The sequence below is a fragment of the Pyrus communis genome, chromosome 7 (genome assembly GCF_041283825.1).
Source record: "Pyrus communis isolate YQ-2024b chromosome 7, ASM4128382v1, whole genome shotgun sequence".
Taxonomy (NCBI): Eukaryota; Viridiplantae; Streptophyta; class Magnoliopsida; order Rosales; family Rosaceae; genus Pyrus; species Pyrus communis.
The window spans coordinates 24903089-24928236 of record NC_142571.1 but is presented as its reverse complement, the minus strand read 5'-3'; the positions used below and the strand labels follow the sequence as shown (position 1 = coordinate 24928236).

At 39.6% G+C, this 25148-nt stretch overlaps 4 protein-coding genes across 8 annotated transcripts; 2 read left to right on the top strand and 2 right to left on the bottom strand.

Moving 5' to 3' along the window:
* Positions 1-8919: 8919 nt before the first annotated feature.
* LOC137733612 (delta-1-pyrroline-5-carboxylate synthase) lies at positions 8920-15064 on the top strand. 5 transcript variants are annotated; one of them, XM_068472745.2, is made up of 20 exons: positions 8920-9226; positions 9492-9563; positions 9670-9773; positions 9898-10000; positions 10192-10353; positions 10622-10899; positions 11273-11423; positions 11578-11742; positions 11934-12011; positions 12315-12404; positions 12736-12822; positions 12946-13032; positions 13115-13211; positions 13348-13451; positions 13594-13669; positions 13934-14084; positions 14168-14236; positions 14419-14485; positions 14575-14645; positions 14770-15064. In XM_068472745.2, exons 1-20 carry the CDS (start codon positions 9167-9169, stop codon positions 14849-14851), a joined length of 2154 nt encoding a protein of 717 aa, XP_068328846.1. In that variant the 5' UTR covers positions 8920-9166; the 3' UTR covers positions 14852-15064. The 5 variants fall into 5 exon arrangements, 3 of the variants coding, with proteins under 3 accessions (XP_068328846.1, XP_088552792.1, XP_088552791.1); XR_015964094.1 differs by having other exon boundaries at positions 9015-9226; positions 14391-14477; positions 14770-14848; XM_088696666.1 differs by having other exon boundaries at positions 9015-9226; positions 14419-14477.
* Positions 15065-15497: 433 nt separating this feature from the next.
* On the bottom strand, positions 15498-17155 carry LOC137734992 (uncharacterized protein At2g39795, mitochondrial). Its single transcript, XM_068474342.2, has 3 exons — positions 16776-17155; positions 15911-16254; positions 15498-15816 (listed from the first exon to the last, which is right to left on the bottom strand). The coding sequence occupies exons 1-3, from the start codon at positions 17031-17033 to the stop codon at positions 15657-15659; spliced, it is 762 nt and encodes a 253-aa protein (XP_068330443.1). The 5' UTR covers positions 17034-17155; the 3' UTR covers positions 15498-15656.
* A 569-nt stretch (positions 17156-17724) lies between these two features.
* On the top strand, positions 17725-21168 carry LOC137735450 (CASP-like protein 5B2). Its single transcript, XM_068474873.2, has 3 exons — positions 17725-18397; positions 19812-19944; positions 20493-21168. Exons 1-3 carry the CDS (start codon positions 18267-18269, stop codon positions 20691-20693), a joined length of 465 nt encoding a protein of 154 aa, XP_068330974.1. The 5' UTR covers positions 17725-18266; the 3' UTR covers positions 20694-21168.
* A 1177-nt stretch (positions 21169-22345) lies between these two features.
* On the bottom strand, positions 22346-24955 carry LOC137733643 (mannose-1-phosphate guanylyltransferase 1). Its single transcript, XM_068472781.2, has 5 exons — positions 24682-24955; positions 23993-24125; positions 23699-23761; positions 23357-23596; positions 22346-23268 (listed from the first exon to the last, which is right to left on the bottom strand). Exons 2-5 carry the CDS (start codon positions 24101-24103, stop codon positions 22597-22599), a joined length of 1086 nt encoding a protein of 361 aa, XP_068328882.1. The 5' UTR covers positions 24104-24125; positions 24682-24955; the 3' UTR covers positions 22346-22596.
* Between the last annotated feature and the right edge of the window lie 193 nt (positions 24956-25148).

Below are 25148 nucleotides of genomic sequence, written 5' to 3'. Positions count from 1 at the left end.
TTTTATACCCGGCCAATAGTAAAATGGTCGAATAGTATGATACATTTTAGTTGCTCCTGGGTGCATGGCATAAGCCGAGATATGTGCTTCATCAAGAATTTCCTTTTTCAGCTCCACATTACTAGGCACGAACATTCTACCTTCTAACATCAACATGCCATCAGAATCACGAACTCTGAGATCTCGCCTCTTTCCTTGATCTCGAGCTCGGATTAGTTCTTGAATCTGTTCATCAGCTACCTGAGCTTCAAGCACCCGATCTACCAAGATTGGCCTAACTTGAAAATTAGCAACTAATGCCACTTCTCGATCTTCTGCTTCTAACCTTACTCCCGTAGCACGCAAGTCCACCAAAAGAGGAATACGACTAGCGTACAACGCATTGATACGGCCATGTGACTTCCTGCTAAGTGCATCGGCTACTACGTTCGCACGACCAGGGTGATAATCAATCGTGCAATCGTAATCGCTGAGCAACTCCAACCACCTCCGTTGACGAAGATTAAGTTCCTTCTGGGTGAAAAGATACTGAAGACTCTTGTGATCTGTGAAGATCCTGCACTTCTCTCCGTAAAGATAATGTCTCCACAACTTCAACGCAAAGATGATAGCAGCTAACTCCAAATCATGTGTAGGGTAATTCATTTCATGGGTTTTCAACTGCCGCGAAGCATAAGCAATCACCCTACCATGCTGCATCAATACACATCCCAGACCATTCAAGGAAGCATCGCTATAAACCTCGAAATCACCACTATCGTCCGGGAGTGTCAAAACAGGTGCATGAGTGAGACAATGCTTCAATTGCTGGAAACTCTGCTCACACTTATCATTCCACTCAAACTTAACATCTTTCCTTGTTAACCTCGTCAGTGGCAAGGCAATCAACGAAAAATCCTTAACGAATCTCCGATAATATCCCGCCAAACCAATGAAACTTCTCACCTCAGTGACGGTTCGTGGTTGCTCCCAACTCTCCACAGCTGCAACCTTTTGAGGATCAACAAGAATACCTTGAGCAGAAATGATGTGCCCCAAAAATGCAACTTGATCTAACCAGAACTGGCACTTGCTAAACTTAGCATACAATTGGTGTTCTCTCAACCTCTTCAACACCAAAGTAAGATGTCTAACATGCTCTGCTTTGGACTTAGAATACACCAGAATATCGTCAATGAAGACAATGACAAATCTATCCAGGTAAGGCTGGAATACCCGGTTCATTAAATCCATAAAAGCTGCTGGTGCATTCGTCAACCCAAATGGCATAACCAGAAACTCGTAATGACCGTAACGAGTCCTGAACGCCGTCTTAGGAACATCATCCCTACTAATCTTCAGCTGATAGTACCCAGACCTCAAGTCTATCTTAGAAAATACACAAGCACCTCTCAGCTGATCAAACAAATCATCAATACGAGGCAATGGATAACGGTTTTTAATCGTCACCCGATTCAATTGCCTGTAGTCGATACACAGCCTCAAAGTCCCATCTTTCTTTTTCACAAACAACACTGGAGCGCCCCAAGGTGAAATACTAGGCTGAATAAATCCCTTATCCACTAATTCCTGTAACTGCACTTTCAATTCCCTTAACTCAGCAGGAGCCATACGATAAGGAGTTAAAGAAATAGGATTGGTACCTGGAAGCAACTCAACATTGAAATCCACGTCTCGATCCGGGGGTAAACCAGGTAAATCCTCAGGAAAAACATCAGGGAAGTGTCTGACCACTCTCACATCCTCAGTTCTACTAGGAACGGTCTCCTCTAGCACCACATGAGCTAGATACCCCTGACAACCTTTAGTCAACAACTTCTTCGCTCGCAAAGCCGAAATAACACCATGTCTTCCTCCACTCTGCTCACCCACAAAAGTAACCTCGGGTAATCCAGGGCGGTGAAACGTAACTACTTTCCCGTAACAATCAATGTTGGCACGATAGAAGTGCAACCAATCGTTGCCCAAAATCACATCAAAATCGACAATATCTAACGGGATAAGATCAGCGGGCATAACAACACCCTCTACTATCACTGGACATCCTGGGTATAAACAATCTACAACACATCTCTCTCCTCTAGGCATAGCGAATTCTAAATCGTACCCTAGAGGTGTGGGGCGAGGTTGCGTTACTTGAGCAAATGTATGAGAAATAACGGAATGTGTAGCTCCACAATCAATTAAGACTCTAGCAAAATAACCAAGAATGTTTAACGTACCCATTATCAAGTCCGGGTTGTTCTGAGCATCTTGCAGGGAAATATTGTGAATACGCCCTTGGCCCTGCTGTCGTCCGCCACGACCTCTGTTCGCTTGAACACCGCGACCTTGAGCTCCACGCCCCTGACTGGGCTGACCCATCTGTCTCGAAGACCCTGCGCTACTAGTGGCAATCTCCCCCTGCTGATACTGTCCTCCTTGGTACCACTGAGAACCACCCGTTGGAGCTGGAGGATACGGCATGTAGTTGCTGGGATACGGGGGATAACCACCTTGTGAATACGGGTCCTGGGGGTACTGATACGGTCCCGGGGCATAGGGAACAACATCACCCTGATAGTGGTAAGCACCACCTCTACCTGCTTGACCATAATTACTCGGACCCTGGATTTGCCGAATTGGTGCAGGTGGCGGCATAAAGGTCTGCTGTGGCTTCTGCTGCTGACCCTGGGGACAATTCACCGCTATATGTCCCAACTGTCCACATGTGAAACAAACACCGCTGCCACGTCTGCACTCGCCGAAATGTCGGTTATTACATCTACGGCAAAATGGGATTCGGTTTCGGCCACCATCACCTTGTCTCTGGCCTCGAGCACTTCCATAAAACCTACCTCCACGTCCTTGTCCAGAGGCACTGAAACCACCACTAGACGAACTCGAACTGGCACCACCCCTTTTGAAGTTCTGAGTCTGGCGAGGCCCAAGCGACACTTGACTTTTCCCTCTGTCATCTTTCTTTTCGTCACTGTCACTAGACATATTCTCAGAGTCCTCTATCCTCAACAGTATCTCATAAAAATCCTGGTAGGACTCACAGTGAGTAGTAGTGGCCATAGAACGCCATCTCTTCCTAGTGCCCAAGCGAAAACGACGAAGCATCTCCGCCGGATTACCAGCGACATCAGGATAGTAACGAGACAAATCAGTGAACTTACGATAGTACTCGTTAGCCGTCATCTTTCGCTGTTTTAACTCAGTGAATTCCTGTTTCTTACGGTCGATATACTCAGGGGGTACAAATCTCCTTTGAAACACGTCTTTGAAAACATTCCAATCGGTCCTCTGAGCTGGAGTCAACCTCCGAAGTTCTTGTTCCCACCAAGCTGCAGACTCCATCTCCAGAAACCAAGAGGTTGTCTCAACCCACCTATCCATAGGAAGGTTCCCCTGGTTATGTAACACACGGAAAGTCTTCTCTATGTGTTCCAACCAACGTTCTGCGCCTTCGTGACCCTCGTTACCTTTAAACTTATCCAACTTCAGGTTATACATAGTCTCCAGAGGGGTCCTCTGGGGAGGGCGCATCACTGTTTGAAGGGCTGTATCAATCACTTCCCCCAATTGAGTAAGATCAGGAAAACTAGACTCATCTGAGCGACGTGGTTCCCGACGAGGCGGCATGATTCTGACAGAAGACACCAACTATTAGAATACTCACAAAGACACAGGACTGCCAAACCTAGGCTCTGATACCAAGCTGACACACCCCGACCGAGATCAGGGCGTGCTGGCCGTCACACGAAGGTGACGTAACCATGTGCGCGTGCGGAAGCTAATTAAGAAGGTAATATAAAGTACGAATAGTTAAAAACCTAATAACATACAAAGTACTAGTGTATGTGAGACACAATTCAGAGCAAGTCTACAACAGTCCAAAAGGAAAAGATACGACATATGTACACCCGAAGGTGACCCTACAATGGTGAGTGTCTGTCAGAAATTGCCGGGACGCCCTCTGGGGAAAACCACCGAACCTTCTAGACCACTAGAACCTGGAGGGGCGCAAAAACAAAAGCGTGAGTGGGCAAAAACAAAGTTCTTTGAAAACTCTTTAGCAAAACACAATCTAACCCCTCGCCGTAAAACCTGTATACTTCCCAGAAAATGAACATATATACGTATGTATAGATATGTCAATCATGCTCCATGATATGCCATTCATGCTCCATAATATGCCATTCATGCTTGAGAATATGCCACAACAAAATCTCATAATCAAATATAAATGCTCAAGCGTAATTCACATCAATAACATAATCTGGCAGCCGGGAGTCACCTAACGTGACATGTACCGCTGCATATAGAGCTCCAATCTCAACTCAATATCTGAATCTGCACACAAGTCGGAGCCACCTAACGTGGTCTGTACGACAAGACTGGGTGTAATATATACGCTCTAGTGCTACGATCACGTGAAGACTGTGCGAATAATCGCGGGTCACCTACGAGTCGGAGCCACCTAATGTGGTCTGTACGACAAGGCTTGCACCTAACTTGGATCCAAGGCGAGCGTGTGGTGCTGGTGAACATACACGTGAAGGACTCTGCCCCTCTCTGGGCGGGAGCACTAACACCGGGGGTGCAGATTATGAGCTCTCTAAGCATTTCAGACTACTATTGCATAATAAACAGGAATGCATAACCACATGAATACCGCTTACCTGGCACTTACCTGTGCGTCCACAGCACCAAATACACATTTATAAATGTATGCCAATTACCAATGCACGTGATAATGCGTAAACGTCATTCATATGATGCATGGCATAAAACAAATAACCTTTTCTATTCTATTTCTGGGAATTTAGAGGTATATAGGTATATACGGAAAACAAAAGCCCACTCACTGATAATTAGAAGGGTCGTAGCCCCCCTGCCTCGAGTGCGTACGCTCGTCTTCGGAAAACGAATCACCTATACGCGACAAAGTTACGAAAACATTAATTTAAAAGCACCTAAGCAACTTCTCGTAATAACTTCTCATACATTGCTCAATTTGGACAATTGAATATACCAATGTGATCTACACAACCTCAGGATCACACACATATTTTTAGAAAAATTTTTGGACCACGCACGCGCCCCCACGCGCCTGACCCCGCACGGACCTACGCGCCCCCACGCGCGGCCCACGTGCACTGCACACTGACGGCGTCAGTTGACGCCGTCAGGAATATTCCGTCAACTAACGGAATATTCCGTCAAATCTAACCAGATTCCGTCCACTGCCGTTAGGAATATTCCGTTAGACTTAACAGAATATTCCTCTTTCTTCTCCGGCGAACCTCCGGCGCCGGCGACGGCGCCGGAAAACTGGGTAATTTTCAAACCTTGTTTTCTCCTTCGTTTTTCAACCATTTTTCACGATCTTTATACCAAAATGAAGCTTAGAACTAGTAGAACAACGTTAGACTAGTTTTAAGGCCTAAAAATCAAAGAATCTCACCTGCAACAACGATCCAAGTTCGGCCAACTTCGAACCTAGCCTTCCCAACGTCCAAATTCACCCAACGAACCACTCCGAGGCTCCTTGGGACCTCACAAACACATCTACAAGCTTAGAATCTCCTAAAACAAGCTAGATTAGGTTTGCATGAACAGTGCAATAATTCGGCCATTGTGATATCGACGTGAAAACATCTATATTCTTACCTGAAAATGGCACCTTTGAACTCCTCTCAGCTCCACGAACACGATGGTGGTCTTGGTTTCTTGTTTGGTGAAGATTTGAGTAGGTTTGTATGTGTGTCCGTGTGTAGAGGAAGAAGAAGAACTCGGGGAGAGTGAGAGAGAGAGAGAAAGAAAGAAAGGAGAGACAGAGAAGAGACAGGAATGAGGGAAAAGAGGGAGGGAATCCCGGGAGAGTGAAACGAGGTGTATGAGTGTGTGTGTGGTCCTACTACACCACACAACACAAAACTACACGTAGAAACAACTAGGGGGATAAAATTGTAAATTCACGCGTAAGTTTTAAAAATCCCGGAACGGGATGTTACAGTCACACTTCCACATTGCCACACGTCCAGATGAACCCACAGTACAATTCGTTCAAGTTAAGAACTCGAGAGGTGGGTAAACTCCGCTGTCTTTGAGTCTGTTAAGACGTGCCACCATCTAACGTGCTATCTGCCTTTACCTGTCGATGTCGAGCGTTGGCTGTCGAGTCCGCACTGCAAAGATATTAAACCCCTTTTAAATCGTTACGTGTTTGTTTGGTTATAAATATAAATAGAAATGGTTTACAGGTCGAATCGATCACGGAAACTAGTTTATTCGGATGGGAACACCGAATGGAGTGGAGGTGGGATGTGGAAACTCGGCCATGTTAGGAAATTAATGGTTTGATTAGTACACAGTTACTTACGCATGGTTGGGTTGAGTTTCGTGTTTTGGTTTCTAAAATTTTGATGGAGACAACTTTTCTTAAATGTGAATGGGAAGAATCCACTTTCATGACTTTGAGTTGGTGAGTAAAACCAGGGAAGTGTCTCTGTGGGCAATACATGTTTTAGACCGTTTTTAAACAAATGCTAAATTACGAGAGTTAAATTATAATTGATGATTATGTGACAATTTAAAGTTCTATGTCTAATTTTGTGTTTCTCTAACCAAATTGTTAAATGTTAATTTCCTATTTAAATAGAGTTTTAAATTATTGTAGTTATTAAAAAATTGTTGAAACATAATTTTTATTGGTTGAAATGTTGGTAAAATAAAAGACGCACCATTAAAACGAATTAAAAATAAATTTGACATTGATGTCCAATTTGACTCCTAATCACAAAGCCTTCAAATTCATTCAGCAAATAACACTTCAGTTTGATAAACTTTTGATGTCAAATATGTATAGTGACATTTCATCTAAAATTCTAACATCTAACGATGCTCTTAGATGTCAGTTCCGGAGTACTTTTAGAACAGTTCATTTTTATTTTGTTCTGTATCAGGTCACTCTTAATCATTTTAATATTCTTAGTAGAATAATAGCGTTAGTAGATTAAATAGTTATTTATTAGGAGAAAAGAGTATTGATGAAGATCGAACCTGTAACAAGGTGCATAAGCATGATTAGTTTTCGTCAGTAATTTAACATTCACGAAAATTGAACTCTTCCAATGAAAGGTGATGTATACTGAAACTAACCTAAATAATAGGTTAATTTAAACCAAATTAAACTGGCAAGCGCATGAATCAATTGTAGAAATATATGCAAATACGAGGTTGATCCTATAGAGATTACTTTTAATACCAATTCAACCAGCTGATTACGCGAAACTTAACTTAATTAAGAAACAAATGATTGATTAATTGATTACGAAAAATAATTAAAACTCCAACTTATAATCAAACTAGGAATATGAATAACGAAAACACAACGAATGAAGGTTTAAAGAAATTAATATGATGATAGCCTAAGGTCATGAATCCACCAATAACAATCATATTCCCTTTTCTTCAAGTTGATTACTATCCAATTACCATGCCAATATTTAAGGTTGTTCTTTCTAAGATATGAATTAATCCATGGTCAGGCATCAACTCGTGTGTGTATATGTGACAACTGTATCCTATTGGTTAGGCATATAGTTAAACACATAAAAACCCATTAAGCACTAAAGAATTATGTCAACCAAGTAGGACTAGTTTGATATTGGTGATCCTCACTAGTTTGTCTACTCTTGTTAATCTTAGTTCCATTAAATCTAATTGATTGGTCATCCTCTTAGATTTATCTAGATATCTAGAAACAAGTTCACAATGATGGCCAGTCACAAGGACATCCGAAACTAGAATAAATTGAACACAAAGATTAAGAAATAAACATGGAATGTAATCAAACAATAATCAACAAGATAATTCGGAAATAATCATGTCATGTTTTATCATAAACCTTAGAAAAGTAGTTTAGTTACACATAGTCATAATAAAAATCACAAAAGAAGTCATGGAAGAAGATAAAACCCGAAAAAGAATGGTAAAAGCACGCTAAGCTTCCCTCATTCACTTTGGACGAATTTTTGTGTATTAAGTCCTCTCTCTTTGAGATATCCTAGGGCACTATATTTATTCTAGTAAAACCCTAAAAAGTCTGGTAGAAACTATCCTAAAAGAAACAAATTCTTAAATAATCAATGAGAGAAACTAGAAAGAATCTTTCTTGGCTTGGGAAACACGTCATCTGACTTGCATGCCAATTTTGAGGTCGATTTCTCTTCTGTAAAATTCTGTAAAAATATGGAAAACGTAGCTTTATCTCTTATCTTTCCAGGCATATATCGCACACCACTAGGAAAAATCGGGAAAGCCTTCAACTCGCCATTCTCCCACAGCTACGCAGTTCTGACAGGAAAACTACTTTTGCGGGATTAACTTTGAAAACTGGAATGTTTGGCTTCATGGAAAATTATGATATTCGGACACAACGATCTTCAGCCTCTTAGCTTCCTTCTCCAAATGGCCTTGCATCAAAACTCCTTTGGAAAGTCGAATTATCACCAAAAATGTTATGCATGCGTAGATTGGCTGAAACTGAAGAAAGGAAAGTAATATGGTTCTTTTAAGACTAATTCGTTAACAAAACATAGGGATAAATGACATGAAATAATAACAAATAATGCACTTATCAAAAGGAATAAGAAATAGCTTTTGGATATAAGGAGAGGGGTATAGTTATCATAATGAGAATGAAATGGAGCTAAACCATACAATAAGTACACCGTAATACTAAATTAAGAATGTATCTAAGGTTACGTTAATTATTTTTTTAAACATATTTTAATACGTTCTAGGGTTGATAATATGCTTTGAACTAGAACAATTTTAATCACCTATGGTAGCAAAGTTGACAACGTCTCTCGGACCCGACCAACCCTCATGGTTGACAAAAAGAAAGACACCAACCCGCATGACAACGTCTCTCCAACTTTGCTTGCTCAGTACGAAATTCACAGTAGTGTTTACTTTAACGAAAAATTAATTTAAAAAATCAATCATAATTTATTTATTTTATCTTTAATTTTACTAATTTTCATTAGTTTTCTTATAAATATCTCCAAAAAAATCTCTCAATAACCGAAAAAGAAGGACCCGCGCGCTTCCGAGTTGCCTCGTTCTGACGACTGAGTTTTGACTCGCCACTGCCGACCTCCACCAGTAAAAAATGGAGGAAGTGGATCGTTCTCGAGCTTTCCTCAAAGACGTTAAGCGCCTCGTTATCAAGGTACATATTTTCCCGCATTAATCATTCATTTCTGAATTCAATTTTTTTGTCATTTTTCGAAAAGATAGTTTTATTTTCATTTTTGAACTCAATGGATCTTGAAACAAGCTTATTTTTGGCAAATTTGAAGTCTTTTTGGTAGATATTTATTGAAATTTTAGTTCCCCAAAAGATTTGAAGCAGAAAATTTGATATCTTCAGAGTTTTAGTAGTATGATTAGTAATGAGATTAATATTTTGTTGATGTTTTGGTTGGATTATGAAGGTCGGGACTGCCGTTGTGACTCGAAACGACGGAAGAATTGCTCTTGGAAGATTAGGCGCACTTTGTGAGCAGGTATGCAAATTGAGGAACAATACACTTTGATTTACCCTTGTATTGATTGCTGATGCAATTGAGCATTTTTTCGGGTCTGAAAATGTTAATTTGATATGAAATGCAGCTGAAGGAGTTGAACTCTCAAGGGTATGAGATTATATTGGTGTCATCTGGTGCTGTGGGCCTCGGCAGACAGCGGCTCAGATACCGGAAATTAGTTAACAGCAGGTTCGTATCGTGTCCCTAATTGACATTGCTGCCATTTGTTTGGATAACTTTAAAGATATTTTCTTTAGAGGCTCTTATGTCTGAAAAATTTCGATTCTAATTGGTAGTTATTGAATTGCTGCAGCTTTGCTGATCTCCAGAAACCACACGTTGAACTTGATGGGAAGGCGTGTGCAGCTGTTGGACAGAACTGTCTGATGGCTCTCTACGATACCTTGTTTAGTCAGGTGAACGCATTGATCCTCTGTTAAATCTGTTCTCAAGCTGTATCGAACCCTTGATTTGGACTTGACGTTCGGTTATTTAAGATCTTACAAGCAAAGCTGGATCATCAGATATATGAGTTTTCTAATTATTGCCCAATTCAGTTCAATTTATCTTTTTCTTTTTCCTAAGCCTCATTTGTTCTCCCTTGCAGTTGGATGTGTCATCAGCTCAACTTCTTGTAACAGACAGCGATTTTAGGGATAGAGATTTCAGAAAGCAACTCAGTGAAACTATGAAATCGTTGTTATCTCTGAAGGTTATTCCTATATTTAATGAAAACGACGCAGTCAGTACGAGGAGAGCTCCTTACGAGGTTTAATACTCTTCTATGGTTGATGTGTTTATCACTTTGTTGTGGTACTGATATTCTGTGGGCAGGACTATCACAATCTTAGTCTTGCTATTATGGATATGGACAAAAGGAAATATGGGAATCAAAAAGTGATTACAAAGAAAGAAACGAAATATTGGGACCACTTAAGAACGCAATACGTTACCTACACTATCTCATACTTATTTTCCTTTTCTAAACACTAAGGAATTTAAGTGTATTCATGCGATACATATTCCACTCATTGCAGGATTCATATGGTATATTTTGGGATAATGACAGTTTGGCAGCTCTACTGGCTTTGGAGCTAAAGGCTGATCTTCTTATTCTTTTGAGTGATGTGGATGGTCTATATAGTGGGCCTCCAAGTGACCCACGTTCAAAACTTATCCATACGTACATAAAGGAGAAGCATCAGACTGAAATTACTTTCGGAGACAAATCTAGAGTGGGAAGAGGAGGTATGACTGCTAAAGTAAAAGCTGCTGTCAATGCAGCTTATGCTGGCATCCCTGTTGTTATCACCAGGTGTGTTTTGATATTTGGTTGTGTCATCAGAGTGATAAACTACGCTATTCTGTGGCATCAGTTTAACTATACAAATTCAATGTCATGTTTATATCATTTCGTTATAGTTTAAAAGAAAAATCATCATTCAACTTGTCTATGATAATGAGGTTACATGGGAGGGTTTATGAAAACTCAAGGGTAGTGTTAGTTTTCTGGTTGGTGAAAATTCACTGATAAATAAGAAATATGTGGTTCACATCCTTCTTACAAGTTAGAGTACCAAATACTCCAAAATTTTAAATTAATACTTGTAGTTTTTGTTTTTAATGGCATTGCAATCTAAATTCGATATGCTGTCCTTGACTGTGTACTAATCTCTTTCTTTGTTAAGTGGGTTTGCTGCTGGAAACATCTTTAAAGTTCTTCAAGGGCAACGTATTGGTACCCTCTTTCATCAAGATGCACACTTATGGGCACCAGTTAAAGAAATTGATGCAAGAGGGATGGCAGTTGCAGCTAGGGAAAGTTCCAGACGGCTTCAGGTAGCTTTGTTTGCTTTGATTACATAGTTTAATATGTTGACTGCTGCTCATAAATACTTCTGCAGTCGTTGACAATCTTACTCCCATAATTATTTAGCAACGTATATCTACTAAGTTTAGCAAAACAAGTAACTTGGTAACGCTTCCTCTGCAGGCCATGACTTCAGAAGAAAGGAAAAAAATTCTTCTGGATGTAGCTGATGCCCTTGAAACAAATGTAAAATTGATCAACATTGAAAATGAAGCTGATGTTTCAGAGGCACAACAAGCGGGATATGAAAAATCACTTATATCTCGGCTGGCTCTGAAGCCTGGGAAGGCAAGAGAGCCAACTTCTTTGCTATTTTAGATAAACGTTTAGTTTCATTCATTTTTGTATTATTGTTACTATCACTACCTTTTGGTTTATGTTTGATGCCAATCTGTACAATTGCTCACTAGACTTTGTGTATTTGTTTCTGAAACTGGGGTCCCCTTCTAATTCTTTTCTGAAATGTGCTCATACTGCAGATTACAAGTCTTGCAAAGTCTATACGTGTGCTTGCAAACATGGAAGATCCAATTGGTCGTGTTTTGAAAAAAACTGAGGTATGGGATGTGGTATAAGGATCATTATTTTTGGCTTATGATATTCTTACACAACAATGCTCTCAAGAGTGTGGACAACGATTTAAGACAAACAAATAAAACAATAGATAGAGATCAAATACAAGAGTTTTAACTCCACTATCAATTTCTTACTTAGAGATATTTGCGATTATTGACATTTCTGTAATACATAGTCTATAATCTGCAACTGAAATCATTTATCTTTGTCAAGTGGGGCACCATAATCTGTTGTTGTGCTGATAACTAATAAATGATGCTTCTGTTGGTAACACTTGCTTCCAGCTTGCAGATGGTCTTGTCTTGGAGAAAACATCAAGCCCACTGGGTGTTCTTCTGATTGTATTTGAGTCCCGTCCTGAAGCGCTAGTACAGGTATACAGTGAAACTTTGGAATATCAAACTGCATGTTATCTTATGTCATTTAAATTTTGTTTGTCCAAGTGTAAAATAAATGTGGACAATTGAGATGCATAGTGGGAAAGATGCAGCTCAATACCATCTGTAATCTAACAGCTTGGAAATCAGATCTCATTAAAAAACCTTAGACAAGGACTTTGAGGAAGAATTTTTTTGGTTCTTTATTTTAAATGTTTCACGAAGCTCATATTGAGTCTCTGTCATTAGTTTTATGCTTTGGAGAAGACTTGCATTTCTTCCTCATCATACGCCTAAGGGTTTTTGTATTTTTTTTATGATTGAATAGATAGCTTCATTAGCAATCCGAAGTGGGAATGGACTTCTCTTGAAGGGGGGAAAGGAGGCTAAGAGATCAAATGCAATTTTGCACAAGGTTTGTTTCTCTCAATCTAATGATTTGTACAAAATATATAGAGAATTTATATTTGCATTCCCTTTTTGCATTGTCAGTGAAGTAATCATTTTATTAAAAGTATTTTTCATAAAAAATATGTAGATTATCACCGAAGCCATCCCAGAGAGTGTTGGTGGAAAACTAATTGGACTTGTGACTTCAAGAGAAGAGATTCCAGATTTGCTTAAGGTGAGTAGAGCATAGACTGATAATCCCAATTCCTCAGTCGATTTCAGATCATAATTAGTACTAACTAAAAAATTATTTCCAGCATGATGACGTGATTGATCTTGTGATCCCAAGAGGCAGCAATAAACTGGTTTCTCAAGTCAAGAATTCGACCAAGATTCCAGTTCTCGGTCATGCCGGTTAGAACTACTAAATTTATTCTTCACTTATAAATAATTGCATTATGTGCTCCATTTTTCCTGTATTCTTGTTTTGTGAGAGAATATGATGGCGGCTGCCATAGTAAAGAGAACAAATGTGTTGTTTTCTATGCAGATGGAATATGCCACGTGTATATTGATAAGTCTGCTAATATGGATATGGCAAAGAGAATTGTTTTGGATGCAAAAATAGATTATCCAGCAGCATGTAATGCAATGGTAATTTATCTGTAATTTACAATTTCTGGATGATAATATGTTTCGATGGCATCTTACAATCTTTCTACTGCAGTTAAGAACGTACTTTGTAATTGCTAATTTATCATTTGTAACACTTTGTTGTTGTGTGTGTTATTCTCAGGAAACACTTCTTGTCCATAACGATTTGAAGAGTACAACTGCATTTTATGATCTTGTTGTTGAGCTTCGCATTGCAGGTACAATTTTCATGCATAAAAAACTTCTTTTGTTTTAAACAAGGGCATTGAGGTGGATGAGACTTGATACTGTTCATATGCCTTTTACCTGTTGAGAACGAGAATTACTGAAAATTTCGAATCACAGGCATGTAACAGAACAATATTCTGTTACCCCCCACCCAAGCTTGGGACACACTTTTAAAGAGAAGCCAACAAAAATTGTTTCAGTGAAACATGCCATCAGAAGGATTTAAAGAAATTAAACTCGGGTATCATGTGCAGGTGTTACTTTATATGGTGGACCAAGGGCAAATGCCTTGCTCAGGATTCCAGAGGCGCATTCATTCCATCATGAGTACAGTTCAATGGCTTGCACTGTTGAGTTTGTTGACGATGTGCATGCAGCGATTGGTCATATACATGAACATGGAAGGCATGTCGAAGTTTCCTTTTTTAAATGGATTACATGTCAATCAATTGTATAAAGCTGTCGTTTATCTTTTCTCCATTTTGCAGTGCACATACCGATTGCATCATTGCAGAAGACCAAGAAGTTGTGGATGCGTTTTTAGGTCAAGTCGACAGGTATGAATGATTCCGGTCTTTTTTCAGAGGATCTATGCTTTCCATATCAATCAGAATATTCTGTAATCAGAGGCAATTACATAGAGTCAGGCCAACTAAAATGGTTGGACAGAAAAAAAGGTCCTACTTGTTCACTCTTTAGTGATGTTGGCAGTAACGTTGATTGTTATAAACGTTGGCAGTGCTGCTATTTTCCACAATGCAAGCCCAAGATTCTGCGATGGTGCTCGATTTGGACTTGGTGCGGAGGTAGAAAGATGATCTAGCAGTAATTCTTGAAGACAGTTATATGCCAAGGTTTTGAGTACTGTATCTAACTATCTTCCCTTGCTCAACAGGTTGGGATAAGCACAAGTCGAATTCACGCTCGGGGTCCGGTAGGAGTAGAAGGATTGTTAACAACTCGATGGTAAGAAACCTCAGTTCATGTCAGTACATTTTCGGTTGGAAGTACAGAAGCACCTTGAAGAAGGCACTCCCCACTTTGTCCAAAACAAAAATATTGACTTTTAGTATTTTGATTGGACGTGCAGGATTCTGCGAGGAAATGGACAGATTGTGGACGGTGATAAGGGGATTACTTACACACACAAGGACCTCCCAATTGAGCCCTAAATTTGTCATCAATCACAGCCGTCCATCTCCCATTTCCATCTTCCCAGGTGGTCACTTGTGAGAGAGATGGACAGAGAATAAATTATCATGTATTATTGCTTTAAAATATGATGCGTAGTTTATCCCCACTCATATTAGCGTAGCAAATTCATAAAAATTTTCTGTTGTTTTTTTTCTTTTAGAAAAATAATAAAATCATTTCATTACTTGCTCTTTTCATCGTCTTTTTATCTATTGCGCGGGTGCACGCCATAGAGGAGCATAGTAGAATTTTCGCTTGTCTTTATGACACGTTAAAAGTTTGGCAACCGTTTCCTAATAATCAAAAGTTGAAAATGTTACGGTTTTACGATTTTTATGGTCACATACTTTTTACTGAACTTAAATTTGGACAAAAGAAAAACCATCACGAGTATTTTCAATCCAAACATTAAGCCGTTTGAAAAATATTATAAGCCAGGAAACGGTCTTTTTATTTGTTGTGTCACGTAAATAATTTTTATTCAAACTTTAATTCCCAAAAAAAAAAAAAAAAATGATCGAAAACACAAGTGAGACCAAGAACATCGCAAGAAACGAAAATCCGTCGAGGACATGTAGCATGAATTTTGAGATACTTCTGATGAAATAGTGAGTGCACAAGAGATTGCCTAAATAGTTATTTTCATACGAAAAGCAACTATTGTTTGCATAAAAGCCTCCCAACAAAAGACCACATCCCTCAAAGTTCAGTAAGAGTTCCAAAAACGCAGGCTAAACCATGCCCGCAATCTTTTCTACCAGGTAACATCTTACGGTAAAAATTTTACGCTTCGACGAAGCGCTTAAGTTGCTGCAACCAGTTTGCATATTCTTTGCTGTCCTTGTTGAGCATGTACTCATGCAAGAAATTGGTTGTGCTGGGCTTGATTCCTCTCACCTCCAAATACTTGTGGAATGCCTTCTGAAGGTTCTCGTCCAAATCACTGCAATACAGCAGACATTTGCGTGAATTCGAGAGAATTACATATACAATAATCTTTGATTAATGCTGCAGAAGTATTAGTAATTTATGCTTACTGGAAATCAGGCCCCTCATAGGCAATTTGATCCTCGGAATCTTCGGGATTTTTCACTGCCAAGCTGTCAATTTGAAACTCATCAGGGTAAGCAGTGATGCTAAACTCGAGAACTGGTCCGTTACCCTTGGAGACAGTTACGACCAACGGGATGCTGGATTGGTTGGCGTGTTCATCATTGTCATCATTTTGGTTATCATCGTTGTCGTCTTCACCTGTGACTAGATCAGGCATGTGAACTTCAACCTGTATGTCTTCACCTTGATACGTTCTTTTCAGCGTCACCGTCTGGATTCCGGGAGTATCTTCAATTTTAAAAGGAAAGGATGATGGAATCTCCTCAACCTACAAATTGAGCACTCGAGTAGCGATAATTCTAGTGATCTCACATAATTCAAATATCACTAACACACATTCAAACATCTACTGCTGAATCGAACCACGAGCGAAAACACTCACACAATCCATGAACAAATACCAACATAAACAAATTATCCAACATCACTCACAAACATCTATTACTAACATTCGGAGATCATGTAGTTCTTTTACAAGAACCAATTTTTCGAAATATATACATCTCAAGGGGCAAATCAAAATCAAGGAAACGAACATAAGGGAAATATGATTGAACTAAATTAAGGAAGTATGAACTCTAACGCAAGAAATCCTTCAATTTCTGCAATTCACTTCAAAATAGCAGTTCCCAAGCACGATTATTCAATTTAATTGAGATGGGGTTTTCCTAATCCAAGAAGCCAAACACAACAGAGCCACCATACCCTCATTTTCTTGCCCATTTCCCCAAATTTTCTCAGAAACCAAACAGTCCACAATGCAAGAGAAAATTAACTAAAAAACCTCACCTTGTCGAGATCCTCGGTCTCCTCAGCGCACTTGATCTCCGACTCGATGACCCTGATCAGAGACTGGTCCGAACTGTGGCTCGAGTAGTATCGAGGGGTGGGAACGAAAGGGGTCGGCTGAGTGTGCTTTCGGGAGAAATTGAAGTGGTTGACGGTGGTGGCAACAGCGCCGTGGTAAGACCGCTGGCCACGAGCAAGGCGGCTGGCGAGTGGGGCCAGGGAGGAGGCCGATCGGCGGAGAATTGAAGTGAAAGCCATTTGGTTTGGAGGAGAAGCGAGGCGAGGGTTTAGCTAGGATTTTAGAAACAGGACTCTCTCCCTCTCTCTCGACGCCTTGAGAGGTTTAGGGTTGAAATGCGTTGAAGTCGGTGGCCTTTATGGTGAGGTGGGTGTTGGTTCTCTGCGGTCTCATGTATTGTATAGACTTTTGCGACCAATGTTTTATGGAGTCCAATTCCTTCAAAACGAGGAATTGAATTCCCAAGTTCAATAAACGAAAGTATATCTCATAATCGGAATCTAATTCCGCAATTTGATTCTGAATTTTGATTACATTCCCGTAAAGTCGCTATTTGATGTCTTAAATTTGAATTTTTCTCCACCAAAAAAAAAAAAAAGAATAGGTAATGCAATATACACGTCTATTTTCACTTCTCACATGTCTCTTTCATTTTTTGGAAGTCAAATCAGAAGAATTGAAAAAAATCAATGATTAAAAATTAATGAGGATTTGTAAGAGGTAAAAATAGAGATACAAATAACAAAATCCAAAAAAAAAAAAAAAATTTGAGTGGGCTCATATAAAATGCAATCAACCTATTGGGCCCAAATCTAACTATATTTTATATTGAGGGCCCATATAAAATGCAATTCCTTTCTTCTACTTTCTTCACATTGAGGGCCCAAATCTAACTATATTTTATATTTGATGGAGGACCAATGGGAGAGAGACCCATGAGAGAGAGAGAGAGAGAGAGAGAAATAAAGCAGTCTCTCAGTAAGAGAGATGATGAAAGCATTCCATTCCTGCCGGGAAATGATCCGGATGGGATCTTTTTCACCAAGTCTATCGAGGCATATAATCTGAACCTTTGAAATTTGATCTAACGGTTTATGTTATTATAACTTTTTAAATGGGTCCATGTTTGAAACCGTTAGATCAAATTTCAAAAGCCAGGATTGTGTGTCCGGGTGGAAAGATCCTTTCCCCATTGCTGCCATCCCATTCCATGTCAGACATCTCTTTTCTTCTTCAACCGAAAATCTCACCTTTATCTCTGAAGATCCCACATTTTAAGCCTCCCCTCCAAAAGTTGAGTTCTTTAGCTCTTATTGCGTTAATGGTGGAATTATATGAAAGTTAGGGCTCATTTGTAGGACTCAGAAAACGGTCCCTTTGAGCTTAGAGAGAGAAAATCGAGAGAGAGAGAGAGAGAGAGAGAGAGAGAGAGAGAGAGAGAGAGAGAGAGAGAGAGAGAGTGAAGGGAAGGGATGAAGAAGCTGTTTGGGAGCCCAGGGAAGGTGAGTGGGCTGGCACTGAGAATTGGGCAGTGCTGTTTTGCTGCTGCTGCTATTGGGGTGATGCTCTCTGCTCATGGATTCTTCAATGCCACTGCATTTTGGTATTTTGTTTTCCCCTTCTTATTATGTCTTTCTGTTTTTTTACATTTTTTACAAGAAAACTTTCGTAGATTCTGTTCTCCCCTGGTGGGTATTTTGAAATGGTTGAGTTTTTATCGATCGATTTCGGATTTGTTCAATTTGTAGCAAAATTTAACCCAGCTGGGATTCTCCATTAATGGGAAAGAAAAAAAAAAGGGTTTAATTAGAAAGGAAAGTGGTGTGGATCGGATTCCCTTGCTAAGTTTTACCAATTGAAAAATGCTAAGGAGACTCGGACTCTCTGACGCCTCATAGTTTAACGCAATTTTCGTGCCAAAAGATTATAAAACACTGCAAAAAACATGAGGTGAGAGTACGGAGAGTTTCATTTTTTAGAGAGTCTCCTTAGCGTTTCTCTTTACCAATTACATAGAAATTAATGAGGAGGAAGTAAAAGAGAACAAATTTAAGTCTCTTAGTATTCAGAAATGTGGTTAATGGTTCTGAAAGTGGTAAAAGCAAATTTCATGTTGTTGCCCTTACCCTTGTTTTCGCTCTTATTTATTCACTTACCAAGGTTTGTCGTAAAATGTTAAACTAATCACTTACTAATGTATGCTTGGTTCTTGAGTTTTTCTATGGTTGATCTGGGCCTTTGTTTAATTCATCTACCCTCGTCTGTTGATCTCTGAGCTTAAATCTGTACATTTTAAGGATAAGAATCTCCTCCTATTGAACCTATACCTTCCACATAGGAATAAAAAATCGTACGTTATTCCACCTTATTTTGTTTGCAGAAACCTGAACATCATAAGATGTCTTTGTATGGTGACAACTGCGAATTGAAGCTATAATTCTCTTTGCAGCATTCCGAAAAGTCATCTCAATGACCTCTCTCTCTCTCTCTCTCTCTCTCTATCACATAACCACAAGTCAATGAAGTCATTCCTACCATTCTGCTTCCTTGGTAGCTAATGATTTTCTTCCCTTACGAACAAATGATTTCAATTCTCCCACTTATAGAGAGGTTTGACGAAGTTTCTTGAGATATTGTGACCGTGTAGTTTTCATGTGTTAACGTGTGTTTACTTGATTTTCGGTTCATAAAGCCTTTCCTTAGTTTGTATGTGTTCTGATAAGTAGCAACACCTTCCCACCTCAATTTATTGATCAGTTGTGTTCATAGAACTTGGAAGTGTTATTTGTGAGCCTAACTTTTAAGGTGCATAGAGTCGCATGTCTTTGCCTGTATGTCCACTATGTGTCCATTGGTGCATACTTGCGTTAGGACTTATAATCTGCTAATTTATTGGTTGCTGCCCCTGTCATGCAGTAAGATTGTTCTTTATATCCTTTCCCGTAAATGGTTTGAAGTTTACATGCTTCTAGGTTTGAATAGTTGTATAATTCTTACCTGCATTTATGTGGATGCAGCTATTTAATTGCATCAATGGGGCTTCAAGTTGTTTGGAGTTTTGGACTTGCTTGCCTTGATTTACATGCTTTGAGGTCGAAGAGAAGCTTGCAGAATCCCATTTTAGTGAGCCTATTTGTTGTCGGGGATTGGGTAAGTTTCTTCATTTATTTATGGATTGTTTTTTGCATTTAGTCTTCAGAAACAAGTGTGTGTGGCATCGTTAATTTTAAGGGTTATGCATGATTTCTGATGGACTGGAGATGTTGGGAGAAGTTTATAGATAATTTATGCACTTATTAATTGAAACTTATCCTGATCACGCGGAACAAATGTTGGATCATCAGGACAACTGAGTAGCGGAAAAATGTTTGAGAAAACATGGTCAGTCAAATAACTTCAATTCCGTTGTGTGATCTTCAGGATACTGATTAACTTAGAAATGAATAAAGCTTTTCGGGTGATCCTTTGCTACACTTAAGACTACTACAATACATGATATTTACTAAAATTTTCCGGAAAGAAAGTATCACCTTCCCAAATGAAAGGTTTCATTGTGCTTTAACCGTTTCTTGTAGGTATTGCACTACCACTACTAAACAGATTGTTTACTTCATAGTTTTGATTCTGTTTATGGTTCGATGTATAAAAACCGAAGCGGTTATCAACTAATTCATGTTTAACAAAAATGAAAAATGCAGGTGACGTCTACTCTGTCATTAGCAGCTGCATGCTCATCAGCGGGGGTGACAGTTCTGTACTCGAGGGATTTGAATTACTGCAGGCCACCAATGCATCTTCCATGCAGCAGGTTCCAAATCGCCGTTGCCTTTGCTTTCATCTCATGGTTCCTCCTTGCTGTTTCGTCCATCGTCATGTTTCGGTTGTTAGGCGCAGTATGAGCTTGACAAAATTCTACATATTCTTCAATTTTCCCCTGTAAATACATCTGAGAACTGTCGTCCCTATATGGAGAGAAATGTACAACTACGGGGATGCCACTAGAGCAGTATCCCGAGCCAGCCGCGCAGTGTCATACATCCTAACTTTTCTACGTGGCAGCACGAGGTGTAGTTAGCTTGAGATACTGTTATGATGGCATTCCTGTTTCATGAAAGTCCTCCGTCTTGGAGGTTCATGAGGTTTTGATCTTCTGGATGGATTTCCACTTGTCAATCACAATTCTTGAGCAGCTCCAACCTTTGATTGGGACAAGAGGTGTGGGGTCCATGACTTGAAAATCATCATGTGTGTTAATTTTTGTAATGAAAGTAGGTCTGCTGTCTCTGGAGTGTAATCATTTTGCTGTACTATTGGCTCTCTTGCTTTGCTGTATTTTATTTGGTGGAATTTCACATGGTAGACCACACTTGATTAGTTGCTTTTCCCTTTGTCACTTCATTTTTTAATTACCCATTTAACCCTTGTTTATTTCATTTTCTTTCAATTATGTCTCGTTTGTAAATACTTTTAAAATGACTGAAAGCGTTTTTGGTAAAATTGTTTTTGGAACCAATTTTTGGTAAAAATGCAAATGAATCTTTGAAAAGCACTTAAAGCGATTGTGGTAAGAAACACTGAAACTTGTGTTTTTAGCACGAAGGATTTTTTTTTTTTGAACAAATGATATTATCTACACTAAGGGGAGAGGGATTGGCTTAGCCTCACAATGGGTTAGCAATAATGTGGTTCAAATTCGCCTTTGATGAGAATCGAACTTAAGATTTCTCACTTACAAGTGAAGACGAATACTATTAGACCGTAGTACTAACTGACATTAATTAAAACCTTCTTGTCCGTCAAAGTGTCATAATTATCACTAATTAGTGATACATAATCAAAGCCTTGTTGTCCGTCAAAGTGTCATTCTGGGAGATAAAGATGGCTGAGGTGCTCACTCACGTCACAAATAAAATGTGTGACAATAATTACAACACCCAACCCCTTTTTATTTGGTTCTACAAATCGCTAATATTTCTTCTTATGTCCCTCTCAGTCTCACTCAGTAGAATAATACGCTGTTTTGGACGAAGCCTAAGAGTCATAGGATTTGCCTTGTGTGGCAGGTAATAGGGATGGATGACAAGGGGTCCATGATTTCACCTTCTAATTTTGTTTGGACCAGAAAATGCAAAATATTCAAATCCGCAAAGGAACGAGAGACTGAGAGCACTGACCCATGCATTCGAAATCGTGTGTTTAAATTTCCCCTCTCTTAGTATTGTTTGCGACTAACGAAGAAACGGGAACACACCCATGAAATGCTCTGTCTTTGTATTCTGACAAGTATCAAAACAAAACTACTCTAATAGCCGGAAAAACAATTCAAACTAAGAGACAAGCACGCTGCATATTACTTGGACCAACTGACATAATTCACATAATCTATGCTGCCGACACTTGGATCAATGGTCATGGAATCTTCCCAGATCTAGTAGAGATACCAACACTGGAAGCAAAGTACCCACTTAATTAAAAAATGCAAAAAACAAAATATTATTAATATTAATAGAAAAGAATTCAAGCTTGATTAATAAGTTACACAGCAAGAGAGTGACTGATAAATTTATTCCTATATACACCAAAAACAATACACAATTCACAACAATTCCAAGTCCCAGAGGACAACCAACGGCCCCAAAACTTCAAAAAAAACATCACAAATGAAGGAGCAGCAGAGCCTATGCACTGTATAAACGGGAAGGATAAAAATAGCAAATACATATCAAACAACATAACTTACTTACTACATCTCTTGACACCAAATTCTGTTGTGTAATTTGAACATAAGCGACAGCGTACACCCTACATTACAATTTCCGGCTTCAAAATGCTCGACTTGATTTCTTTGTGGGGCAAAACCACACCTCCGTTGCTGTAAATCTCATCGCTCACGTGCACATCTTCTCCGAGGATGGTCATGTTCTCTACACGAGCCCATTGTCCAACGGTGGAGTGCCATCCGATTATACTGCTGGAAATGCATGCGTGGTTCTTGATGCGGACTCCACGCATTACTGTACAGCGAGAGAGCCTGACTCCCGACTCGATAATGCAGCCTGGACCGATTGCAACATCCGGTCCAATCAGGCATCCCTCGCCAATTTTGGCTGTCTCGTCCACCAGAACGTTTCCCACAATGTGGGCGCCTCTGGCCAACTTGGATGAAGAGTTCTTCCTCAACGAATCCAGGTATAGTCTCAGGCCGGTAATATAATCCCTTGGTTGCCCAATGTCCATCCAAAACCCTGGAAGGACCATTGCGAAGAGCTTATTCTCTGCTGCGATTTTTGGGAATACTTCCTTCTCAATTGAGGTTGGTCTGAGTTCAATTTTATCAAGAACGGAGGGGTTCAACAAGTAAATTCCAGCATTGATTTTGTTGCCAACAAACAACTTTGGTTTCTCCACAAATTTCTGAACTTTCCCTGTAGACTCTTCCATAACCACCACTCCATATTTCGACGGCTCATCCACCTATATAAAAAGAAGTTATTTTCGGTGATATCAAGGCTGGAAGGAAGCTGAATGCAAAGTATCAGGTAGAATTACAACTCAATGTTACCTTGGTCACCATTATGGAAGCTTCTCCTCCATGGGCTTTATGGAATTCAATCATTTCCTTAAACGGGTACTCGCTGATAACATCACTGTTAAGGACAAAGAAGGGCTCGCCAGAATCGTCAATCAGTTTGTCCCTAGCAAGAGCCAGAGGTCCAGCAGTGCCAAGGGGCTCAGTCTCTTGTGAGCATGTGATCTTGATGTCAACCTTTTCCTCAAACTCCTTCAAGAAAGTCATCATCACCTGCAGAAATCATAAAGAGCATAAGCATTCAAAGAACCTTCGGTAGCATGAATCTCGTCAAGTATAAAATCAAACTTTTCACAAAACGATGGCCTCGCTTACCTCTGGTTGGTAATTGATAGCCAGAACCACTTCTGTCACGCCAATTGCCTTAAGAGCCTCTATCTGAAAGCAAAAACCAACAAAATTGTATCAACTCGTGATTTATGCGATCACAAAAGCATGCGTACATAAAACACACAGTGAGGATTTGAGGTAAGCACTATATTTTGAGGTTTTTGACAATTCCTCTTATATAGAAAGTAATAATGTTTAGGCTCAAGATCAACAAAAGGAAATCCACTCCTACAAACGGATAAAAAAAAAATTATTTTTCAATTGCTAGAGCAATTGTACCTGATGCAGGATCATGGGTTTGTTAGCAAACTCAACAAGTGGCTTGGGAAAACTGAGTGTCAACGGCCGCAGACGCGTCCCGAAACCTCCAACAAGAATAAGTGCCTTCATTTTGATATGCCCTCTGCTTTCCCTGGTATATTAGTACGGTCAGAAAATCTTACAGGCAACTTCAACTTAGTTCAGATCATTTCTTTACCCCCCAAACACATTAGTCATCACAGAAATTCACATTCCCCGTTCACCGACATCCGAAAACCCGAAAAGCTCAAAACTTCAGCTACCACAGAAGCTAAAAAGCAGAAATTTCACACCAACAAAATCTAAAGAAAGACACATTCATACTTTCTACCTAAATAATTCCCCATTAACCAAATAAATTACGCAAATTTTCATGGCTCGAGCAACTTTAACCGGAAAAATTCCAACAGAAATCATAGAAACTCTATGTGCTGACATTACCAACGCAATTAATCACAGAAATTCCACCGGATCTGTCATTATACATGAAATTAATCTAAAAAATACTTCGACGACGAATTCAAAGCTCAAAATCCCAAGCAAATTCGCCAAAACATGCGAATCGAAGCAATCAAATCAATCAACTTTTTGAACAATTCAATCCAATCGACACGAAACACATTGCCAAAAAGTCCGATCGAATCGACGCCCAAAGAGCACTGAATTACCTCGGATCTCAACAGATCAAAACGCGAAGGGAGTCCACCGCAGCAGCTTGGGTTGGGACTCGGACGAGTGGGGGGACCGGGTCGTCGGTAGCGAGTTGGCGCTAGTGGTATTGCCTTTCCACCCTAACGGTTTATCCGTCAGGGTCCGAGCTGTGCAATGACGTTTGGTTGAGGAGAATGCTTCCGCATCGGATTTGTATTTATACGCGCGGAGGGGAGGGTGATATTAACGAACCACGTTTTCTGGCGGATCTCAAATTAAAATATTAATTCTAACTTTCTTCACGTCCGCTTGGCGCTAATGGTTTACGCGTAATTTCGGGGTAGTTTCGTACTTTCGTCTGTTTATGTTTGTGGATAAATTTGTACGGTAAAGTATCGAAGTATGATTTTTTTTTTTTTTTTTTAACAACCATATTATATACATTGGAAAGTAGGTTACGTCTTAAAATATGCCAGTTATAATG

What these genes read in the sequence shown, in the direction of transcription:
- LOC137733643 (XM_068472781.2), bottom strand. Translation starts at nt 24,103, where the DNA reads ATGAAGGCACTTATTCTTGTTGGAGGTTTCGGGACGCGTCTGCGGCCG. An exon ending in AACCCATGATCCTGCATCAG is followed by an intron (nt 23,762 to 23,992) that starts GTACAATTGCTC and finishes TTTTGCTTTCAG; the next exon opens with ATAGAGGCTCTTAAGGCAAT. An exon ending in CTTCCATAATGGTGACCAAG is followed by an intron (nt 23,269 to 23,356) that starts GTAACATTGAGT and finishes CTTTTTATATAG; the next exon opens with GTGGATGAGCCGTCGAAATA.
- LOC137734992 (XM_068474342.2), bottom strand. Translation starts at nt 17,033, where the DNA reads ATGGCTTTCACTTCAATTCTCCGCCGATCGGCCTCCTCCCTGGCCCCA. An exon ending in AGACCGAGGATCTCGACAAG is followed by an intron (nt 16,255 to 16,775) that starts GTGAGGTTTTTT and finishes CTCAATTTGTAG; the next exon opens with GTTGAGGAGATTCCATCATC. An exon ending in TATGAGGGGCCTGATTTCCA is followed by an intron (nt 15,817 to 15,910) that starts GTAAGCATAAAT and finishes GCTGTATTGCAG; the next exon opens with TGATTTGGACGAGAACCTTC.
- LOC137735450 (XM_068474873.2), top strand. Translation starts at nt 18,267, where the DNA reads ATGAAGAAGCTGTTTGGGAGCCCAGGGAAGGTGAGTGGGCTGGCACTG. An exon ending in TTCAATGCCACTGCATTTTG is followed by an intron (nt 18,398 to 19,811) that starts GTATTTTGTTTT and finishes ATGTGGATGCAG; the next exon opens with CTATTTAATTGCATCAATGG. An exon ending in TATTTGTTGTCGGGGATTGG is followed by an intron (nt 19,945 to 20,492) that starts GTAAGTTTCTTC and finishes TGAAAAATGCAG; the next exon opens with GTGACGTCTACTCTGTCATT.
- LOC137733612 (XM_068472745.2), top strand. Translation starts at nt 9,167, where the DNA reads ATGGAGGAAGTGGATCGTTCTCGAGCTTTCCTCAAAGACGTTAAGCGC. An exon ending in AGATTCCAGATTTGCTTAAG is followed by an intron (nt 13,033 to 13,114) that starts GTGAGTAGAGCA and finishes AATTATTTCCAG; the next exon opens with CATGATGACGTGATTGATCT. An exon ending in GATTTGGACTTGGTGCGGAG is followed by an intron (nt 14,486 to 14,574) that starts GTAGAAAGATGA and finishes CTTGCTCAACAG; the next exon opens with GTTGGGATAAGCACAAGTCG.